The sequence below is a fragment of the Diadema antillarum genome, unplaced genomic scaffold (genome assembly GCF_040938485.1).
Source record: "Diadema antillarum isolate AM-2024a unplaced genomic scaffold, OU_Dant_1.0 seq00000425_RagTag, whole genome shotgun sequence".
Taxonomy (NCBI): Eukaryota; Metazoa; Echinodermata; class Echinoidea; order Diadematoida; family Diadematidae; genus Diadema; species Diadema antillarum.
In genome coordinates this window covers 839,380-863,072 of record NW_027271407.1, presented here as the reverse complement: position 1 = coordinate 863,072, position 23,693 = coordinate 839,380, and the positions used below count along the sequence as shown (strand labels likewise).

The 23,693-nt window shown below is 40.2% G+C and overlaps 1 protein-coding gene across 1 annotated transcript in view; it reads left to right on the top strand.

Moving 5' to 3' along the window:
- The window catches only part of LOC139732490 (uncharacterized), a 57,213-nt gene extending 33,794 nt beyond the window's left edge, over window positions 1-23,419 (top strand). The window contains exons 2-4 of the mRNA XM_071643352.1: window positions 19,419-21,922; window positions 22,649-22,821; window positions 23,224-23,419. Coding sequence (XP_071499453.1) covers window positions 19,419-21,922; window positions 22,649-22,821; window positions 23,224-23,419 — 2,873 coding nt within the window. The remainder of the gene's footprint in view (window positions 1-19,418; window positions 21,923-22,648; window positions 22,822-23,223) is intronic.
- Window positions 23,420-23,693: the final 274 nt, after the last annotated feature.

Genomic DNA, 23,693 nt, shown 5'->3' with positions numbered 1-23,693 from the left:
CGTCATTACTAAATTCATTGAAAAATGTCTTAATTATTCATAAAGTCCACAGTTCGTTTGATTAACACGATAGGCCGCCACAAAAGATTGACGATGGTACGAAATACTGCAGCACTTTTATGGTCTGTAAACTCTATAATGTATAACCAGATGGCGATGTTGTGAAAGCTTTCATTTCCATAATAAATGATATTTGCTCCAAAGAATGGAAGCTCATATTGCCGATTGGCTGAAATTGATAATCACTTAATCACCTAATTCGGTTTCAGTTTGTTTGATTTCTCCACTTGTACAAATGAAATCGTTATGACAAAATCACCAATAAACATCAAAATAATAAAAGAAGAGTGCTCAAATGAAACAGACAATTGCGGTTATAATATACGTATACATATTTTATTTCATCCTATCTTGGGGAAATAGGAGGAGGAGACCTTTATTAATAAGCAATTCACTTGACTTGGCTGATGGCCTCTGGACCTTTATGTCAGCGAAGGATGCATAATGAGATACTAAAGCCATGAAAGCGACTGCTCTGCAGTCATGGTCCATGTACAGTATTCTGAAACGTTTGATTCAATAATTCATGTCCTAATAATAAGTTGTATTCATCCTCTCCTGATGGTTGCAGGTTGCATCGTGTTGTTTTTCATTAACTTCCTATTAAAAAGTGATTGGACGTCACTATACTGACAAATTCTGGACTGTAAGACCCCTAAGTTTGTTGCTGGCAACGAACAATACCTACAAATTCGACAAATTAGCACATCGAAAATAGCGATTTTTTACCCACAGACCATGTAATTGGCCATGTAAGTGTACGTTGAGATCCCTTGAAAATATTGAGATAATGATATAGTGAAACGTGTGTATATAGAGATCATTCAGGGGAGACAAAAAAGGTATTAATGGGCATTTTTTATAATAATATGTAGGCGCTATGAGAATGTTTGGCTGACGTGGGGTAATCTGTTTGAGAGAAAAGTAATACACCTTATCACAAGGGAGTGGTTTTGGGTGTGTTAATTTATGCGTTATTGTTTTTATCATTAAGATTGTGCGCAGAAGGTGAAGTGTCTGAGTCCATGACTCATGATTTCGAGACAAAATGACGCCATTTCTTATCTTTTTACTCAATCCTAATTTTTGTTGTTATATTATATGTACTTAATGTATTAATTCAATACTTTTTTCGTACTTAATGCGCTTATAAACGTCAGTATTAAGCGCTTTATAAGTGTTATTGATTATTATTATTGTAAACATGATTATCATTATTGTTATTACTATTATTATTATTATTATTATTATTATTATTATTATTATTATTATTATTATTATCATTATTATTATTATCATTATCATTATTATTATTACTTCAATGGTATTGTGAGTATTCGGTGGAAGAGTGAATTTGGAGTATGTGTCATGTCGCTCTTCAGCCAATCCAATATTACATTGGAATGTACTCAATAAGACAGAGATGTTTGCGGGACCAAAATGTGCAGGTTACAAGAGACAAGCTCTCTAGAATACTGTTTCGAAAATCTTAAAATGTGATGAACGCATACATTCTGTTTCACAAAAGTCTTTTAATAGAAAGAAATTAGGATGTACGGTTATGTCTGGACAAAGTTTAGACCAAAAGAAAAGAGATAACGAAACTTAGATAACCAAAGTATATAGTTATCTCAAATAAAGATTAGTAAAATAACTAAGAAAAACAAGATTTTGGAGATGCCAAATCTGTAGTTGTTTTTTTTTTGTTAATTAAAGTCGTCTGAACACTTTGCCTCTTCTTTCTTTCTAGTTGTCATTCTGATCTGTTTACAACCACTCCTTCAGATCACAATTACATTACAATATTCATTTGATATCTATTCCCATAGATACCACAGAGTATTCTATTCACTTTGGCCCAAAGTCATCCAATATTGAGTCACCAAGTTGGAAATCAATTGCCCTGAAGAAACCCAATGGGATTGTTGTCATGTAAGGAGATCTCTGAAGAAAAAAAAAGCTTTATAACGGTGTATAGTGGCGCTGTTTGTTGATGCCTGGTCATTCAGCTTTTTACAGTGTTGTTAATGAGACTGGTTTTGCCTTTCCTATTTGTGATACTTGCCACTACCTCAAAGTTAATCTTTTTAAGTGACGTATGCGAATTTGACACTTACTCGCGTAGCTTCACGAGAGTAACAGTGTCTTTACATCTGCCAGCGGGCGAGATACACATTCTAATACAGTATTTACCAGGATTTCATTATTCAAGTTGCTCTTCTAATGTCCCTTGAGGGAAAGTGGACTCCAACTATAGTAATCAAAATATATTGAGATGAATATAATACAGTTTGTTCAATTACAATATACTTCTGTGGAGGTCTAAGACACACGTTTTAGAAACTAAGGTTTGTGTGTGTGTGATTTTTTTACTTGTACCTCGTGAAAGAACAATTAAGGAACAAAATAACAAACACATGAGGGCGAGCAGTCTAATTCTCATTAGATATGCTGAAAATGAATACTAGCGAATACGGGAAAACACATTGAACGAAAAAATAGATCAAACAAACAAACAAACAAACAAACAAACAAACAAACAAACAAACATTCATCCTGTATGTACGAAACATGTATCGAAATATCCATGCATATGTTTATGTCCCATCCTCTCTTGATCATAGACATGAACATAATATATATTTGCTTCAGGTGTATTATTCAAATCCATGTGCAATTTCACTCTTTACTTTGTATATTCTATTGAAAAAAAATGAAAACAAAGTTCAAATTGATATTGAATCTACTGTGGTATTCAGGCTATAACTGAACAGAAAGAAAACAAAAATCATTTTATTGATGATTCGATGTTTCAATCAATCTTAATGACATGCGAGCATGATTTACGACCAATCCTTGGAACTATCTTCGGAACTACATCTCACGATTCTATGATGGATAGGCCTATGCATCACTACACAGGCATCTTGGTCACGTGACTGATTGACGCGGCCTCTTCTGATATTTCTGAACCTCAGTCAAAATGTTATTTATCTTCAATTTTCTAGAAAGGGATAACCTCATCTGCCTCTGATGAAAACTGTCAAGAAGAATATGAACCGTGAAATTTTGAAGTCATATTTATTGTACATGTTTGGCGAAAAGAAAAGAAAAAATAACCCTCAACAACAGCAGCAAATTCTCAAAGACCCAACCAGAAGTGTTCCAAAAGCTACATTGTTACCGATAACATGGTGGGAGCGATTTTTCTTTATTTGTATAATTCTGACATTTCAGCTTTCGCTTTCATGGGCGGTTTTGCTCACGTGTATAGTGTGTCCGTTTATGTGCGTATGTATACCCACGCATGCACATGTTTTATACTGAACATTATACCTGCTTTTTATATTCAGCGAAATTCTAATCAACAGCGAGCTCCTTAATTGGTTATGCGACCATGAAGCCACTTTGCGCAGAAACACCTGCATAATCCCAAATCAAACTTTCAAGGGCTGAGGTGTAATTATCGACACACAAATTAGCAGGTGGCTGCATTGACTCAGGAAAAAATGTGTGCATGTGTGTGTGTGTGTGTGTGTGTGTGTGTGTGTGTGTGTGTGTGTGTGTGTGTGTGTGTGTGTGTGTGTGTGTGTGTGTGTGTGTGTGAGGGGGTACGGGTGGGTACTGGGTTGGAATGGAGGAGGTTGTAGGTATCGTGCCAGGGTTTGGCAATTTGTAGCAACATGCGTTAATGAAGGTGAAATTATCACAGACGAAATACGCGATCATTGGCAGAGGTGACGAAGTGGGGGCACGTGAGGTGATTAGAGATTATGGGTACATGGTGATAGGAAAAGGAGGACACGTAGCAGATTCTCCTCGACAGAGAAAAATGAGGCCATAGGGAGAAATAGAGAAGGAGGGATGCATATTACAATATAGCAATAGATATAATATGTACAGAAAGAAATGGAGAGATGAAGAGGTTTTTTTTTTATTTTTTTATTTTTTTTTCATGATATCTCCCAATAGGTCTGCGGGTGGGTAACACCAGTACGCCCTTTGAGGATCGACCAAGGTGTGGTGTACGGTACTACTGAATCCAAATGACCATCTTAATTCCTATTGACCACTATCTTAAGACGTTCGCATGAAGCATTTTGTCTGACAACTTTGTCGGATAAATTTGCTGTCAGCCAATCTCATGCAAGGATTTCTGAAGCTTTTAACAGTTTGTCAGACGAAATATCTGACAAAACGCTTCATGAAATGTCCTCCTTATAGTGACGGTTATTAGAAAAAAAATGTTCACTCTCTCATATCGCCTGGAACGATTAGATTTTTATACCAAAGATACTTTTATGAAACCTGCAAAACGAAAGATCAACCTCTAGGGCATCGTGGCATGCAAAGGATAATACTGAACTCGTACATTGGAATTATTTCCACTTTTGAAGAAACATCAACGATTTCACACAACTAGTGATTGTCATTGGCATGCATAATTTGTAATCATAATGGAGAAGAGTGCATAGAATTGGGCATTTTACAGGATCTTTCAATGAAAACACAGAGCGTCATATCAGTTTCTGCCCTGACACACTATTTTTCTCGAGATTAGAAGAGAGCATAGACAAGTAGCAGAGTGGGGGCAAGAATTACAGACAGGGAGAAGGAGAGAGAAAGAGAAGGTATATTCCCTTGAGAAATGTGTGAATATAAAGGGAGAGATAGATAGATAGGCAGACAGATATATTGACAGATTAATAGACAAGCATATTGGTAAATGGAGTGATAGATATATAAGCAGATAGACAGGATAGATAAATAAATCGATGGGTAGATACATGTTTAGATAGGATAAATGGAGAAATCGATAGACACACAGATAGGTTGATATAGGCTAGATGGACAGGTATAAGGATAGATGGATAGATAGATAGATAGATGAATAGATAGATGGATAGATGGACAGATGGATAGATAGATAGATAGATAGATAGATAGATAGATAGGCAAGTATACACAAGGAGAGAAAGAGAGAGAAAGATGGGAGAAAGATAGAAAGATAGATGTATAGGTGGACAGACAGACAAGGAGAGAAAAGAGAAGGAAATAAAGAGAAAAGAAGAAAGAGAGAGAGATATATATAGCAGTATGCATAGAGAGAAGAAAGCGGATGTAACAGGGGAATAAGTTGCGTGAAGGGCATCCACTGGCTAATACGAGGTAATTACTTAGATTTCCGCGGACTTATTTGGTCTTGGTAATGCTTGGCGGTAGACTAAATTAGCTGCTCGTAATCAGTGAAAGTAACGATTCGTCGTACACCTGGCAACAGAACATTTAGTGTTACTCTAATTGAAACATTTTCAGGCATGTCAGGTGTCATGTGTTTGCACGTTCAATTAGCGTAAGTGAAAGTGTCTACAGCGGAATTACTAGCCTGAGAACACTATTGCAACAAGCAGACAATAATGCTTCCCACAGAAATCTGTATTCTGCAATACGATGCCCGCTTTTAATAGAAAAGATCGGGAAATGTTTACCATTGTGTTACCATTGAAACGAATATCAATTTAATATCTGTGCCGATTAATTGTTGCAGATTCTACTGATGTTTCTTACGTGTAATTCTTCCTTTGAATTTTATCCGGCTAGGACAGCCAAAAGCAAAAGCAAAAAAAAAAAAAAAAAAAAAGAAGGAAGAAACCAAGACACTTTAATCTTTATTCAAATATAATTAGTAAGCTTGTTTTAGGAAATAGATAAAATGCGTTATATATCTTAAAATTTACTGTAGCTCTCACGTTTCAGCATATTCCCTGCAAGAAACTTAATATAGCCAATGGGAGTTTTTTCTGAGGTTTGAAATGGAATATGAAATTCTGGCTTTAGAGGAATGACTCGTGTTTGTGGCCAGCTCAAGAGAATTTTGTCGTCATGTGAATAAGAGAAAACCGAAACAAAACATAACAGTGTAGATGCCAATTCATTGCGAAAGTGGCGTATAAGACGGGAAATGGCCCTTTGCCGTCACCAGGGCAAATTCTACACTGCAAAAAGTCCGGTGTTAAATAGTGAACACCGAGCTGGTGTTAAATTTTCGGTGCTCATTTATGGTGTTAAATTAACACCTCTGGGTGTCATTTCCAAATTTTAAACTGTTTTTTGAAGAGTTTCTTAGTAACTGCACTTCTTGTTGATTTTTGATTTAAACAAGACGATCAAGAATTTTTCATTAAAATACTAGATTTTTGAAAAAATGTGAAAATAAATTTACACCACAGTAACACCAGCTGGTGTGGTCTCTTATTGAAGCTGGACGGGTGTTAAACCATTGATATTAACACCAACAAATATCAAATCAACACCATGTGGTGTCATTTTTGAATTAACACCAGTACAGTGTCAAAATAACACCAGGTACAGTGTCAAATTAACACCACGAAGTGTCAGGTGAACACTTTTCAACACCATCACAGTGCATTTTCAACACCTGTGGGTGTGGTCATTTATTGAAGTTTGATCGGTGTTAGATTTAACACCCGTGGTGTTAAATCTAACACCGATGTTTTTACAGTGTATCTGTCCATAATTGTGCCATATTTTCACTTGCCGAGGAACGGGTATAGAACGATTGAAGACGACGAAAATTGCGAAGGCACGTACCCCTTCCTCACGTGTTATTTGATTTGGTGCATTATTACCGAGACAGAGGTCAGGTTGCTTTTTGCCACCCCTGTGAGCCATTTCGAGTATCAAACTGACCCCATGGTTAAGTGAAGTAATTCCTCTTCATCCAACAGGTGCCCCATACTTAATTCATGACGGCGGCAACGAAGGTATGGCGCTTTCTCGTCCTCGACATATTTATACTTCCTGTAAAGGTGTCAGCTCATATCAGTATCTCGAGTTAGACCGCGTCGCACTTTGACGCTTCGAAGACCGGGAGTAAAGTCATCTTGAGTTCTTGCGACGCCCAAACACTCTCGTGGATCACGAAATCTGATCATTAATACTCATTGAAAACAACAGCAACAATTACCTCTTACTTCCACTGTTTAGCCCCGTGGTTGGCCAGCCTAGAACTCCAAGAGATCACACTCGGTGAAGTCACCCGTCATCAGTGACATCAAAAAAATATCATCATAATGATATCTTCCCCGTATTGTAGGTACACTTGCTGTTTTATAGTAGATGGATGTTAAATCGTATACTTCACAGCATACAATTCCCAGCAGCTGCATGCTAGTTAGACATTAAAGGTATCTATGATGAAAATGTGACTCTATAATAGACGGTGGTGTTTAATGAACTCGCCATGCCATGTTATGACCAAGTGTGCCTGTATCGTTATGTGGGACGCCACTTAATATCGTAATGATATATTTCCAGCTGTCAAACTTTCCTATTGAATGTAGGCCTATATTACTCATGATCAGCTCATATGTCACCAGTCTTTCTGAAGCTGGCGTATCTTCAGTAGATTGGCATGAAATTATATGAATATATCTATATATCTATAGGACATACATATATACATATCTATAGGATATATATATTACGACACAAACACACACACGCACACACACACATACACACATATAGTATTATGTATGTCTTTTCCTTTTTTAAATGCAATTTCCTGGTTTCTGGCTTTGCCGATCACCCTAGCCAACATCAAGAGGAATACGGGTTTTTACAAGTCCTGATGCGAACAAAACTTCCCATTACTAGAGTGAGAGCATTAATTGGCTATCTTGCAGCAATTCGCAGTGTCAAGTATACAACCGTGTTTCAAAAGTGTCCGTGATACACAGTGCTATTGCTGTGACCCCGATAATCCAATCATCCTGAAATATCATCCCCCGATATTTGGTCGGATTGACCCCTCATCTCCTCCCGCTCTCCTCGAGCGAGCTTCGTCAGGTCGTGCCCTCCCATTTTTCATAGCGCAAAAGCGTTTTCCTACTTGGATATAGCACATTGCTCAAGCTGCATCAATCCCCACCAGCGTTTGTTATTTGATCACCCAGGAGCTGTTTTACGAAAAGCTCTTAAATATAAGTAGGCCCTACGACTTGAATCGCACTTCTAAGCTATGAAATACCATCACTGCCCATAAATCGAGAAATTCCCCCGAAATATAAGTGACACCATGCCAGGCAAGTTTGGCCAAACAAAGAGACATTTTTTCTCTATCGTGTGCTTGCCTACATTTTTTCTCCTAGGACGTATCTCCACCAGTAAAGCATTTGATCTTTTTTATTTTTTTTTTGCAGTTCCTCCAGCACATAATCTCTATACTTCAAATAAAATTTCACATACTTTAGATTAATTTCAAGTGTATTCTGCGATTTTTTATATCAAACATTTCTTTCTCTTTGCTAGTCTTTAATTTCTTTTGTTACTATAGTTGTTAATAATTGTTTGATGTTTAGGTGTATGCTACGATTTTTATTTGTAGAAAACGTATAGGTCATACATCCCCCAAACGTGCGCTAAACGTTCGCGAGAACAATTCACGAGCAAATCCCGACTAAGTGTGCGGAAAAGGTTCGCAAAAAATTTCAAACTTTTTTGAAATTATCGCCGAAGTAAAAACGACATTCGCGAACAATTGACAACGCTTCCGAACCCTCACGTTTGTTTGGCGATCTTTTGCAGACTAAAATGCGAATGCTGGATTTTGCCATTCGCGTCATTCGCAAATCGTTCGCGTGCTCCGTGAAATCCCACCCTAAGGTTCGTTAATCCGAACAGTTGCGGCGTTATTCCGATGGTTCATTAGTCCGAAGGTTCATTAGTCTGAAGGTTCGTTAGTCCGAAGGTTCATTAGTCCGAAGGTTCGTTAGTCCGAAGGTTCGTGTGTACAGGAGCCTCCAGAATTAGGGTGGGATTTCACGGGGCACGCGAACGATTTGCGAAGGACGCGAATGGCAAAATCCAGCATTCGTATTTTAGTCTGCAAAAGATCGCCAAACGAACGTGAGGGTTCGGAAGCGTCGTCAATTGTTCGCAAACGTCGTTTTTACTTCGGCGAGAATTTCAAAAAAGTTTGAAATTTTCTGCGAACCTTTTCCGCACACTTGGTCGTGATTTCCTCGTGAATTGTTCTCGAAATTGTCTTGAAAGCTTCGTCATATGCGCAAGACCTTCGCAAGACACGCGCGATGTTCGCAAAATGTTCGTGAAACCCCAAACAGACTCCGAAACTTTGGAGAATGTCTCGCGTATGTTACGTGAAATCTGCGAAGTTTTTCCGATCATTTTACGACGTAATCGCAAACGGTTCGCGTACCTTTTGAGACATTCTCGCGAACGTTTAGCGCACGTTTGGCGGATGTATGACTTATACGTTTTCTGCAGATAAAAATTGTAGAATACATCTAAACATCAAAGAATTATTAACAACTATAGTAACAAAAGAAATTAAAGACTAGCAAAGATAAAGAAATGTTTGATATACAAAAAAAAAATCGCAGAATACACTTAGAATTTATCTTAACTATGTAAAATTTCATTTGAACTATAGAGATTATGTGTCGGAGGAACTGAAAAAAAAATCAAATGCTCCTTACTATAGTGGAGATAGGTATTAAGAAAAAGAATGTAGGCAAGCACACGATAGAGAAATGAGAGAAAAAGAAAGGAAAAATAGAGGAAAGAAAAAAATTCAACTCAAGACAGCTTCCACCTCTCCTTGGGTACATTTTCTCCCATAATTATTGAAAATTTTTCGTTGTTCGCATTTCCGTCGCGTGTTCTTCGTGTACGTAACATGCTGTACTTTAGCAATGATACACACGACATTCGCACATACGTCGTGGAAAGTTCGCACAAATTGCGCAAGAATAGTTTTCGGCTTCATTGTCGGAAAACATTCGGAGAAAAACTTTTCCGAATGTTGGATTTTGTCATTCGCGTCCTTCGCAAATCGTTCGCGTGCTCCGTGAAATCCCACCCTTAGCAGAATTTCGCAACCTTAAGCCGAGGGTATAATCTTAAATGGTTTAACGTGACGCTATGTGAGATCTGTGTAGGTACCCCATTCGGCTACAGCGCGGATCCAGGAAGCTGCTGGTGTCTTCACCCCAGCGGAGACAGCCACGGATATTCCCATTTCCTTACATATAATCCTGTGTTCGATAAGTCGCAGCGAAATTTCACTCCTGTGTTTGAATACCAACACTTACTGCGGTTTTTTTTTTGTCGTTTAGGCCTATACGATGGAAGGTCTGTTAAGATTCACAGTCACGTGGTTTTGTGCTGCGACCGAAATTTGTGTAGAGTATCATATTGTACATAAAAAGAAGCTATTCAAGTGCATTTTTGATGAAATCACACTTTTTCATCTTACTGGGTATGGAGAGGAAGGTCGATCAGAAGACTACTGTTACCATTAAGTTATTTATTTCTGTATCCTAGGAGCAGCCCACACTGATGCAATGATTGTACGAACATTGTCATCAACATTTGCATTTGTTAGCATTGTAAATTGTAATGACATTGTTATATACTATTTCAACGGTCAGATAAACAAAATATTAAGTATTAAGTATTAAGTATTGGAAAATTATAATCTATTAACGTACCGACTGCAGCAGAATCTTTGACGTTGTGGTAGTTCACATCAGAAAACTACATGCCAAACGGTTGCCTTCCCCTTGAGCTGTCGGCTGCTCATAATATTGTTTCACCTCATACCTGCCAGTGTGATCCATTTTCGCATGGATTCTTTCTTTCTTTTGTCTTTTTTTTAAATATGCAATTTTTTTCGAGGTTCCAGAGGGCATGAATAGAATTGGATAAGGTACACTGATATTCGCATAGCTATGGGAGTAAGCACTGTTATCGCTTTACTTTTTGATCGAGTTTAAAACTTTACCCAATTATCATACTTACATGTACAAATTGGCTCTAAATTACCTTGCACTGCGTGCGCAGGCTAAATATTCCTCATGATTTCGTGTAGAAATGCATATAACTCCGCAAAAACCCACGTAAATAATTTCGTGTAGGTTTGGTGAGCTCTTGCCATTTCCTTTCCTCGCTTTTAGGCTCGTGATGGGGACCTCCTGATCCCAATGATGAATGTAAGCCGACTTTCAATCTCCCTGGACTTCAGCGAGAATTAGTCATGAAACTTCAAAGAATCGCATTTGAAGTGTAGGTCGGTAAATCACTCGATGATTAGCAGTTCATATAAGGGTCGAATGTAATGTGGCATGTCCTATCAAATAATTTGATGTGGGAAGACATCCCAACATTATTAAAGCTAGATGTAAGGCCAGCACTTACTCCCTTCCAGTAAGTGCAGTATATTTTATAAGTCCAAGTCAGTTAAAACTGGAATAAGTGAAGCACGTTTTGTGTGAATTAAACCGTACTTGGTGCGTCCAGAGGACGGTGGCACCATGCCCCGTAGTGGTTCTGGAATCTTAAACAAGAGGATATGTGTTCGAATCCTGCCTGGAGCAGACATCCCTGGAGAAAAAAATGTTTTACCTCCAATAATGTCACGCCTCGACCAACGTGTGGAAAATTAGTACCTTGGCAACTGGTAATGATAACGCTAGAACACTTGACATATGTGACTATTTTGATAATGTGTGTCTTTTAACGTGTCTTAGAGATTTTCCCAAACTTAAAATGTGCACAGTCTGAAAATGAATGGTCTTTTGAAAAGTTATGTGTCAGTTACATCAGGTGGATTACCCAAACGAATAAGCAAGCATGAAAGTTTTTGCTGTTGAGTACAACATTCAAAAGAGAGTGAGCGTAGGATTTGGCGCCAACCTGAAAGACGTGTATACATATCTCTGATATCAACGTCACTTCCCGAAAATCGCTTTTTAGTCTCATTTCAGTGCTACAAGAATACATTTCTGTAGATTGTATTCATTCATTCGTGCTTCGTCTCAGTGGTGTACGGCTTGGCTTACCGTCATGAACAAGTGACGTTATTCAAAGATGCTGTTATTCATTTTAAGCAACTTTATCAATGCAGAGAGCGAGAATTATCGTGGGGATCCTCTACGAAAGACATCGATATCTCACTTGTCGGATTGTATGAGAGATTAGATGGTATCAAAGGCATGCTTAAGATCGTCATTGGGTATGCCTCGGACCAGAGTGTCACTCCTTTATGGTAGTTAACTTTCGGGGACACATTGATTAGTAAATAATGTTTTCGGTATTCATTGCATGTACTGTACTCAGTTTCTGTAAATATGAAAATACTTTTCAATGTCTGTGGGGAAAGACTATTTTTGTAATGCTAGGATCTCCCGGGAGAGATAGGAGGCAGAGGGCGTGGTCAAAGGGGAGTTGACAAACTCAGACGTCGACACAGACTTCAGATAGGCTTATAATGGGATGAAGACGATCACAGAGCTAACGGTGCATCATACCGTGAAAATATCAAAGACATTTCATTTTAAATCATCATTACGTCCTTTACCATCTGGTAAAGCCTGTTTCCGTTTTTAATTGTATCGTTCTTTTTTTTAAACTTTAGAATATAGCTGCAAGTTGTACTTTGTCATTCAGTGGACATTAGATCACTAAATGTTTAACCTAATCTTAACCTTAATGTATGTTCGAGTAGGCCTTGAGGTGCCTGAGCTTTTGATCCTAGCAGAATCTTCGTCAGAGGTAAATTTGACAAATGTCAAGTCTAAGCAGACACAATCATGTAATACTACATTTATATCCTGTTGGGCACCATGTCTGTTTGTGTATTACCCATTATCTAGTTATTGATATACCTTAAAATATCTTTATAATGTCCATCTAGCAGGGCATCTCGTAATTGTATTTTGCTCTCATCCATCGGACATTTTGGAGGCCAGATCATTATCTATACCAGGTTCAAATAAGCAGAATTGAAAACTGTCGGGCTTACTTGTATACATTCTACGTAATTTGATCTTTATCATAGACTGCACTTTGAACGACTTCTTTATAGTAGGCCTACTTATGACCTGCAAAATCTTTGGTGAAGAGCTATAAGTATTTCTTTTTAGCTGTATTTCGTTCGAAATAAGTTTGTTTGGGACATAAATAGGAATGTGTGAGTGGATGTATGTGTGGGAGTGTGAGACTACGCGTGTATCTCGTGTTCTCCATCTGATTGAATCATTGAGGAGTTCGCTGTGAGAACTCCTCCATTAAATAAAACAAATTGCTTCCCCCGTGTAAGATAATGTCCACACCGTGTGGGTAGAAATCGAAATCGCCCCTGACGTTCAACTTTTCAGCTGTTACTCTGCTAATCCAAGAAAGATGAAAAGTGTGCCGGGCAAAATATTTGTGTCTTTTTCTTGATTTTTCTTGCTATTATTACTGTTCACACATGTGTCCACTTTCCTGTGTTGTGACCACTAGCTTACCCGACGACACCCTTTCTTACAGCTATTCCCCTCCCCCTCCCTCTTCCCCCTCTCCAAGCTAATTTGTTGTTTCCTAGGGGGAGGGAGAAAAATCTGGAGTTGTCGCGCCGCTGAACGTTTAGCGGCAGAGTTGTCTGGCGTTCTTGCAACGGCTGACCTTCCTTCGAGAGCTCAGAGAATGGGAAAAAAAATGAAGAAACAATACGGAAGACTTTTCACGGTGATATTCGACATTGTGCTGAAAAAATCGATTGTTTCTCGACTATCGACCAATCAAAATTCGGCGTGTATGACACTGAGTGCCTGATGCGGTTGTCTATGTTTTATCAGTGATCTTACTCGAAGCATGTAATCATATAAGACAGCCGCAAGGATATAGTTTGAGAAGAGCGCGCGCACTCAACACTGAGTGCGTATGATATGACCCCCTACTTCTTCCATCATGCAACCCCGGATGACGGATGTAACTTTCTGGCGAAAGACAGACACCTGTTAAAAAAGATGATGTACATTCCACTCCTGTGGCCCCTGTAGATAAGGGCAGTAACGGTACCTCGAATAAAGCAGATAATGATGCGCAAGACATGATGACGAGTTTGAAGACCATAGACGAGCAGTGAAATGTGTTGCTTTTAAATTGGTATTGTAACATGGATGACTGACATCTTTAAGGGACAATGCGATGTTTGCCAATCTGGTCTTGTGATTATGACAAAATTAATTTGAGAGGTACAATTGCACTAATACAACGAACCGTCACTTATATCTGCTACACTGCTCCTTGTATTTCAAGTTCAAGTTGTCTATTTCTTGTTGTGTTTATCTTGGCCTGCTTTCCAGTATTCAATGATTTGTCGCGCTGAAATTGTAACTGCAAGCGGCATGAACGTGATCGTGTTGCGTAACCCTCAACCATAAAAATGTCTTTATGTAAATAAACATGATAAATCATATAATGGTTATGACCGTGTGGCAAACAGGTTATGTGTGCAGAAGAACCTATCAAAGACTTCAAAAGTATTGTAATGCTTTCACAGTAGACGACTCTGTCCTTCCCAATCTGAAACAAGGATCTGTGTTCGTAACCATGGTGACTACTCTTCGTTAGGTGGGTTTAGATGCTCGTGATGTCTGTCTGTAGCCTAGAGCCATACTCCAGGGTCTGTCTGTTGCGGCAAAAGCTTGTCATAGTCTTACATCAAGGCGATTCTTTACTTTAATCCTCTCTCTGTGAACATGACCGCTGATTGACATGAGTGCCATACAGAGCTGTTTGAATCTTGAACGTCAGATAACGGTTCGGAGGACGATCCCGGAGTTCAGTGATGGATCGCCCCCCCCCCCCCCTCCCCAGCGGATCGCAGTGATTGACAGCATGGCCTGTAAACGGGATGACATCCTCAGCCCATAACATCGCATCACAGTCTTACGAGTGAGATCTATGAGGAAATGCGGTGTAGTCCCCACGGTAATCCACAAGCTCAGTAAGGTAGCAGGCTTGATGGCAGATCCGTCGGCTGCTCGTCGCCCGTTCCCCTCGCAGACTCTCTGATCCAGGTGCCCTTTGGAGCGATGAAAAGGTGTCCTTCCTCCTGCTAAAAATGTCTTTTTCTTGATGAAATGTGAATTTCCAGTGATGCCAAAAAAGCCCTGAGAAGGGAGTGCCTTGTACTCAAGTGAAAAGAAGTATACAGGACGGAGCTAGGCTAGGATAACGTCAAGTTTTAGTTTGAATACGTCACTACTTAATAGTTTTTCCATCTCCTACCGATTCCTAGTGAAATTGAAAACCAACTCCCCCTAACGAAACATATAAGCCCGATCAGGAACAACAACTAACACAAAAACAGAAGCGCAGAAACCAATTCATGTGGTCTTAATCACGTTAATATACAGTAGTTATGGTGCAATTCAAAGTGTGTCAAGTAATAACCGTTTGAGACTTACGCATGTAACAGAGAGATAGAAAAAATCCCCAGTTTTTCTCTTTATCTCGTCACTTTCATGGTGTTCTTTCATGACGATGGCCGAATTCCACTCCTTTCTGATGTTATTTGGTTGAATCCATATACATGTAAATACTCATATGAATTAAAGGCTTGCAGAGTATGAACAAGCTTGAAGGCTATAAGCCCTCATATCTGTATATCCCGTTGTTTTTTTTTCACCTCGAAAAATATATTCTTACCAAAATACAATTTAGGCAATATATTTTCAAACTTGATTATACGCGACACTGCATGAGATCAAAGTGAATGGAATTTGCACGATTGTCAAAGAGAGCATATGTACTTTGTGGCACACACACACACACACACACACACACACAGAGGTAAAATGTATAATCATGATTACTCCAGATTGCAGTCAAAGCCACAATAACAACAAAATCTTATTAATCTTGCCGAAATCCAGCCCAAATCACTCACCAGATCTGTCCGCATGATTTCATTGTGTCTGGGACATTTCTTATCCGGAAATAGAGGGAAACCGTTATTCGGCAGTTCAAATTTAACCGACATCCTCTAATAATGGTCAAGAACTCACCCCCTATCAACTGTATAATTTTGAGTATGCTACATCAAGTTAGGTTCGTGTTTCTCTTATCTTGTATGGAATCTTCTCCCCCACCCCCCCCCCCCCATTCATCTCTTTCTCTCTCTATTTACATCTCCATCTTGGCTATATGTTAGTCTATGATGCTATACCCCACGATAGTTTAAGGACGTATGCTTGCCATATTTTCCGTTACATGGTGTACCATCTCTCTCGTTTTCTTTCTCTACCTCTGGTCTACTCTCTAATTGTATTTTTCCCATCTCACTGTCACCCTGTCTATCCATCTGTTGTGTTATATGTCAGTGTGAAACACTATTACGTGTGACAGTTGCGAGGGCGTAGTGTACTTTGCTTATTTTGACGTCTGTGTTTTTCCGCCCCAACCCCCATCTCTAGATATTCCTCACTTAACGTGTAAGTAAGGGCGTATGTGTGTTTTTCCGCACTAGGTTGGCTGGGGGTACGCTTTGGTCTCTGTATTCTCGCTATAATTATATATAGTGAAGACATGAGCAATGATGACTCCACGTAGTAGGCGAACTAGCACCATCTGAGCAATAACGCTGTTGCCTCCGATTTCCTCTGACCGAACATTGCTTAGCGATATGGCTGTATCATCCGATCTGATGCAGCATGAAATAGGGATGCAGAGGAGGTGAAGCAAGATGCCCATGCGCCTTTGCAACATCAGGTCCGCTCTCATGGTGTCCTTTCATTGGTTGTCCATGATGGGTGCTGGTCAACGAAGTAAATATACTGTAGGTCACGAGTACAGAAGAAAATTCCCAATCTCTGGTTTCCAGAACGGTGATGATAACTTTCTGTTTGCTTGTGGTTGATGTCATATGTCATTGTTTCTCCACCCGACCATGCCGACAGTGTGTGAGGAACTTCCCTTTTCTCTTGGTTTCAAACGAGCAATATTGTGAGCGGTCTTCTACTTTCTCACTCTTTTTCTTTTTGTAAGGATGTTTTTTGTCATTCTATCAAAATCTTCATTTACAAAAGTTGAAAGAAAATTGAGTGTTTTCTCTTTCATTCTTCGGTTCATATCCTGTTTATTTATGACCATCTTTCCTGTTGTTTACTTTATTTGATTCAGCCCATTCTTTAACAATTGTTAGATTCGTCCCTCGTCGCCTCCTTAATGACGAAAAACCGTCTTTACAAGTTCAGAAAATTCACATTCTTGCCTCTTCGACCTAAAACAAGGCGCCAAGAGTTTTAAAAATTCATCCAGACGATTTATTTGATTTTACACTATGTAGTACGTAAATGCATAGATTTGTGGAACTTACTGTGGACCTTGACCAGACAAACCATTCTGAAAACTCTCAGACATATTACTGTACACTGAGCAAGGATAATGACATAGAGGCTCACGTATTCCAATAATGTAGCGATGTAATCCCACTATAATATCACTTTCTTAACAAGTTTTCCTGTGGAGTAAGTTATGCATACGGACTTTTTTTCTTTTGTTCTGCAGCTTCCATAAGTACGTAATCATGCATTATTTTTTATGTGAAGCTGCTATGTCATCATCCTCGTTCATGGTGATTTGTTATCAATTCTTAAAACATTCATATTCCTCATCCTATAAACACTATAAATTCTAAAATCATGTACCCAGTAAAACAAATTCATAGATGTTCAAACGCACAAGTCTGAAAATCAGCCGGAGATCTCCGTTAACAATCCGTAACTTTGCTCTTTAAATGTAAAGATACCCCCACCCCGCGCCTCTCTCCTCTGTTATGCCTCGGCTACCCTCCCCGTGACCCATTTCCTTGGGCTACCTTTCCATTTTGAGACTCGTCTCATTCACTGCAAGTCAGACAATACATTTCCCGCGGCTATACCCGTGTTTATGTTGGATGATTATGTTGGCAAGAGGGAGTAGATTCGATTTAGCTAGGCGCGATTTGCAGGAAGCGCCATTTTCGGAGTGCGAAATGTACAGTTGTTGGGATTAGGAAACACCCCGATATAGTATTTGTTATCGATTGCTAATTGCGTTAATTATCTTCCTGTCATGCGCGGCGTTGGTCACCTTAAAGTCGAATAACCATCTGTTACAGAACTTTGCAACGGTTGCTATTACAGGCGAAAACGTTCATTGAGGTAGCAATGTTCCTTATGCAAGCCGTAAGGCTTGAACATGTATGAATTTTCATTTAGAAGTGCCGATTGGATTAAGACTCTACCGATGAACTTTTGCGATGAAAAACGAATATAAGTTCTTGATTTACATATGTGTATATATATATATATATATATATATATATATATATATATATATATATATAAAAAACATGCTATTTCCAGCCATAAGGAGAAATGTGGAATAAATGGTAGTTTGGGGGATTTTGATAAAAAGCATAATATTGAGAAAAATGCCAATATTGCCGTTTTTGAAAAATTATGCGTTAATATGGGCTCAAGGAAACATTGAATTGACAAGAGCACAAAATGAATCTGTTACCATTAAATTCTGCATGGTAATGAGAAAATACAACTTTGTTGTTGTTGTTGAGAAAAAGCAGGTATACCTACATTCCCCTAATGATCCGTTTTCTGTGCACATCCAATATATACCCTTTTTATTTATACATTTGTTTTGATCACTGACAATCTCCCCTAAAAATTGTACTGATGGTATACAGTCCTCAATCTACACACACTACGCAAAGAATCTCTGTCCTACTATGGAGTAGTCCTTAGGCCCCAGATCACTGATAAGGCATTGAAAAGCCTTGTCAAAACTTTAAGGGAATCCAAAATTTCCCCTATGGAGCGAATTCTCGTTTTCAGCCGTATATTTCCTCTATGGACCGTTTTGTTATATTTTTTCCTAAAAACGCGCACCTCCTTTACTTCCCCTAATAGGATGAATGAATGAAATATATACTATGGACAGTTGATGAACGGTAGTTCGTGAATTCATAGTAGACGTGTTTATGAGTGTGTGTTTCTGTGTGCATCATAAGGCAAGAACAATAATACCCCAAAGGTTATCATCGTTAGATTAATAGAGTACATCTCAAATCAGACTGTTATGCTGCAATTCTGAATCGTTTTCTATTGAGCTGTATATTGCATGTGACTCATAAGTGATAAAATCAAGACACAAACGTAGGTTATTTTTTTCTTTTTAGCATGTATGCTTAACAGAGACACAGAAAGATATTTAGAGAGGGAGATAAGCGTAATACCATGAAAGTTTGTCGGATTGACATGTGCCGTGGGTTGGTTTTTTCTCCCTCTCCCTATCTCTTTTAATAACGGAGGGGAGGAGAAAGTTAATTTCGAGAAAGGAAACATTCCTTTGTCGCTGTTTTCTTTGAAATATCAGGTTAACAAGCGAAAGATGTAAAGTATTTGGTAAAGTAGTTGTCTTATTTCAACTTCAGGATAACCTAAATTTGGTAAATAACTTTTCTCCATTCTTTCCTTTTTCAGGTTTTTCTGGCGGCCTTGCCGAGACTTGCACTCCGGAGCAAACTTGTAATGGGCACTGCCCCGGAAGCACTTCGAGTAACAGACGCCCTCCTATCTGTTACTGTGACCCTGACTGTCATCAGTTCCGTGACTGTTGCAAGGAACAATCTCAATGCGCCACTGTGCCATTCTCAGGCGAGCCCTGGACGTCGACTCCAACTGGGAGGAACTCAACCAAGAGGGCGCCATACAGTTGTATGTATTTGAAAAATTACCGCGATCTCCGGCGGTGGCTGATAGGTAGCGCTGGACGAGCAGAGATCATGAAACATGGATATTTCCTGATAGCATCTTGTCCTAAACTGAGCACGTCAGATATCTCCGCGAACCATCGAAAGCTCTGCGAGCAGGCGAGGGAGGAGACACTACTCAATACGCCAGTTTTCGATCGGGACGGAGTAACCTATAAGAACATGTTCTGCGCCCTGTGTAACGGCGTACCACTTTCAGACACAACATCCTGGACTGTAGAATATACCAACTGTAATGCATCGTTTAATAGCACGGAGGTATGGACGGAACCACCTCCTGGGGGCGCATTGCCACGATACAGGAAACTATCAGAAGGACTTCATCTGGCAGCTAAACACTGTCACGTGAGCGTCACCGAACCAGCCGACGCCAAACCTCTCCGCAGGTGTTTTCCAGATCTCGTCTCCGATTGTCCGAGCTCATTCCCTGATCACGGAATTCGAACGCTGTGCGGCCTTTACCAGTCGGTCATTGTCACCAACGGAATCTACTACAGGAACAAGTATTGTGCGCAGTGTAACCTGGGAGTGCAAGTCAGGTGCAACACGGTGAGCTACTTACCCTCCGACATAAGGTTCTACTCCCTGCGCATAGTTGCGGATTTTGCGAAAGGACATTATTACGTCATCAACCATGAAGGCGAACGATCGGTAGGGTTTCCGCCTTGCTCAAGCCAAGATCAAATCTTTGACATCTTCCTTGAGAAGTGTCGTGTTATCAACTGTGCCAAAGGCTATTTGACGCCCTTTGGAGATTGCATCAAGATACCCTCAACGATTCCGGTGTCGTGTGGGCCACAGAAAGAGGAGAAAAATGTGCGTATTGAAGCCCAAATTGTCAACAAATTTGGCTTTACACCGAGCGAATGCTCGGATATGATTGATTGGTGGCTCTCGTGTGTGGTAGACTCTGGAAATAATAACATCTTACTCAGGGTGAGCGAACTCACTGGGACGTGTATCATGGACAACGTAAACAGAAAAGCAAACTTCTCGATCACTACACAGAACAGTAGTCATCCCAGCGTGCGTGCGTCCCTCTCTAGTCTCATAGACGTCTTTGCGTCACATTTAGAGTCGCAGAGTATGCCCTGCGATACAAAGTTCATAGATTTTCAGCAAGGATGTATGTTATTGCAGCATGATGCCATAGGGGCTGGAAAATGTCGTGACGTCACAATGAATTCCAGTCGCTCTGTCGATTCGAATGGAAACCAGACAATGGTGACTACAAATCTCAACGTGAACTACCAGGCCAAAATCTTGCAGAATTTGATTTACGTTACGAAGTTTGCCGTCAGTGGCAATCAGTTGGAGTCTGACCAACGAGTCATGGCGTGCAACCGCTTGGCCCTGGACCACGTTCCTTGTGCAGTGGATGCCGCACCTTACAGTGACTTCATGGTCCTCCCAATGACCAACGGCAAGGATCAGCTGAAGTACCTCCCTACGGAAATCGTCATACAGGCCAATCAGTACGAGATCACAGCCAACGGGACTGTTCTAGTCTGTCACGGCGTCCTCGGCAATGTCTCGGCCTCGGTCTCACAGGCTGGCATCCCAATCTTCAGCTTCTCTTCGGCCGAGATCCTCGTTAGTTGCTTCGGCCTAGGGCTGTCTCTGATCGCCATGTTGATCACGTTCGTCACGTACCTGGTCTTCCCCTCCATGCGAAACCTTCCTGGGAAGACCGTCATGTCTCTCATCGTTGCCCTCTTCACCGGGCAGGGATTGTTCCTCTTCGGTGTCGGCGAGACGCACAACGATATCGCATGCACGGTGATCGCCATCATCCTCCATTACTCCTGGTTGAGTGCCTTCTCCTGGACCAACGTCCTGGCTTTCCATCTCTCCAAGAGTCTCGGCTCGCGAGCGAGCTCCATGAGGAAGCCCCCTTTTATCTCGAAAACATTTCTCCTGTACAGCGCCTACGGCTGGGGAGCGCCACTCGTGGTCGTCGCCGTCAGCGTCATAGTCGACTTCGCAAGCAACGCGGACTTCCAGTACGGTACCCACACAAGTTGCTGGATCACAGGCGGTCTGGCCAACCTGCTGGCGTTCGGTGTCCCTGTTGGAGCGACACTGCTGGTCAATGTCGCCATGTTCACGAACATCGTGAGCGGCTTTCTGTCGAGGAGGGCGCCAGACAGTGGGTTGGAGGGAGACATGCGAAGGAGGAGGAAAAACAGGAGAGACACCATGGTGTCTTTTAAGGTAACAATAAGTGTGTGTGTGTGTGTGTGTGTGTGTGTGTGTGTGTGTGTCAACTGAGATAACGATAAGATTCCTGTGTTCTTTCTTTTTCACACAAAGCCTGCTGTTTATACGCGACGTGCAATTGTAGTGCTTATAGCCTACATTCTCTGACACTGGCTTTTTTACTCTGCATGCAATATTCTGCATACCATGGTTTTTCTGCAAGTGACATTTAAAGCTGCAGAACACAGAGATAGCTTACTAAAATTTTATAGCGACTGCAATGATTTTCGAATGTATATTTTGCTTATGAAACTGTACATCACTCATCTACCTTGTTGGGGGAGGGAAAATGGTAATATGGGTGGTTTGCACGATCCAAGGCTGCATCGTAGGTGGCGCTAGACCATTAACGAAGCGGATCAAATGTATCTCTCCAGGTAGCTGACGAGCGTCTACTCAAAAGGAACAATTACCAAATTAGCACAGACCACAATTATGATTATATTGTTGCAATTTCCTCTTCAAGACTTTTAATAGATTTAGATTTGATTTACACGCTTTGTAACAGATGTCTTAGTAAAAACTTTTTTTCACTTCTTTCTTTACAGCGATAAAACGTATCATCTTCGCCAGAGTCCTGTGGCCTAATTGCAATATAGAGTTTAATAGGAACTTTATAGGACAATGGAACACTAACCCTTCGTTTGTGTTTTAATCGGTCCTTACTATTCTTTTCCACAGATCGCTCTACTGCTAGGCTTTACCTGGTTGTTTGCTTACATTGCTGCATGGGCGGCCATCACAGCGCTGTGGTACGTCTTCATCCTCTTAAACAGCTTGCAGGGAGTCTATATCCTGACCGCTTTCACCTGCAATCGAGGGACGTGTAAACTGTGGAGATCAAAAGTTTTAAGGTAATTTGTTTAGAGAAACTTGAATTGACTTGAAAGAGAAAAATTGAAGACTTATGAACGACGCAATTAGGAGTCTAAAGTTCAATGCTTGTATTTACCTCTCACACTATCATAGGGAACACGTTTTACGTTCTTTCAGCAAAAGAAATCGAAATATTTACGAATCGAATAAGCACGGGATACTCTGCCAATTCTCTTGATATTTTTGAGTTGGTGACAAAGTAATCCTAAACCATTTGTCTTGAAATCACAGACATTGAACAAGTATCGTTAATTGATATCTTTTATGAGTTTCTGCGGGAAAAATACAGCCTTTTTAACCCCCTTATTGCTCGGTCTTATTGTAAGTACGTGATAGGTAAATACGACAACGTAATCCTTGTCTTTCACTGTCTTCCACAGGTGTCGCGAGCGCTGTTCTAAGATCCAACTAAAAACCATGAATAATAACTCGAGTGGACAAAGATGCATCCGAGATGACATGAGCGGAGATATATGCGAGGCGGAAGAGGCGCTCGAAGAGGGCAAAGGTCACGACGAAACGATCGAAGGCAACGCCGATACTCCGGACAAGAGGCTGTCGATCACACCTCTCTGAGTGATGTCCAATCCACGAATAAAAACGGATTGTTCGCATGATACCATGAACGCATCTCCTGAAAAATTAGGATGCTCAAGACTACACGTGGTATAGGAAAACATCACACAGCACTTGCCAACGACCGTCAGTTGTTATAAAGTCAACGGCAAAATTCTCCCACCAGGATTCGCAGACTTCATCTATCAGTACGTCAGATTTTAGTTTCTATATTTGTAGAGTGAAATGGCGGAGACAATGCGAAACCGACAGAAATCCGATTGAGTCGGATCAT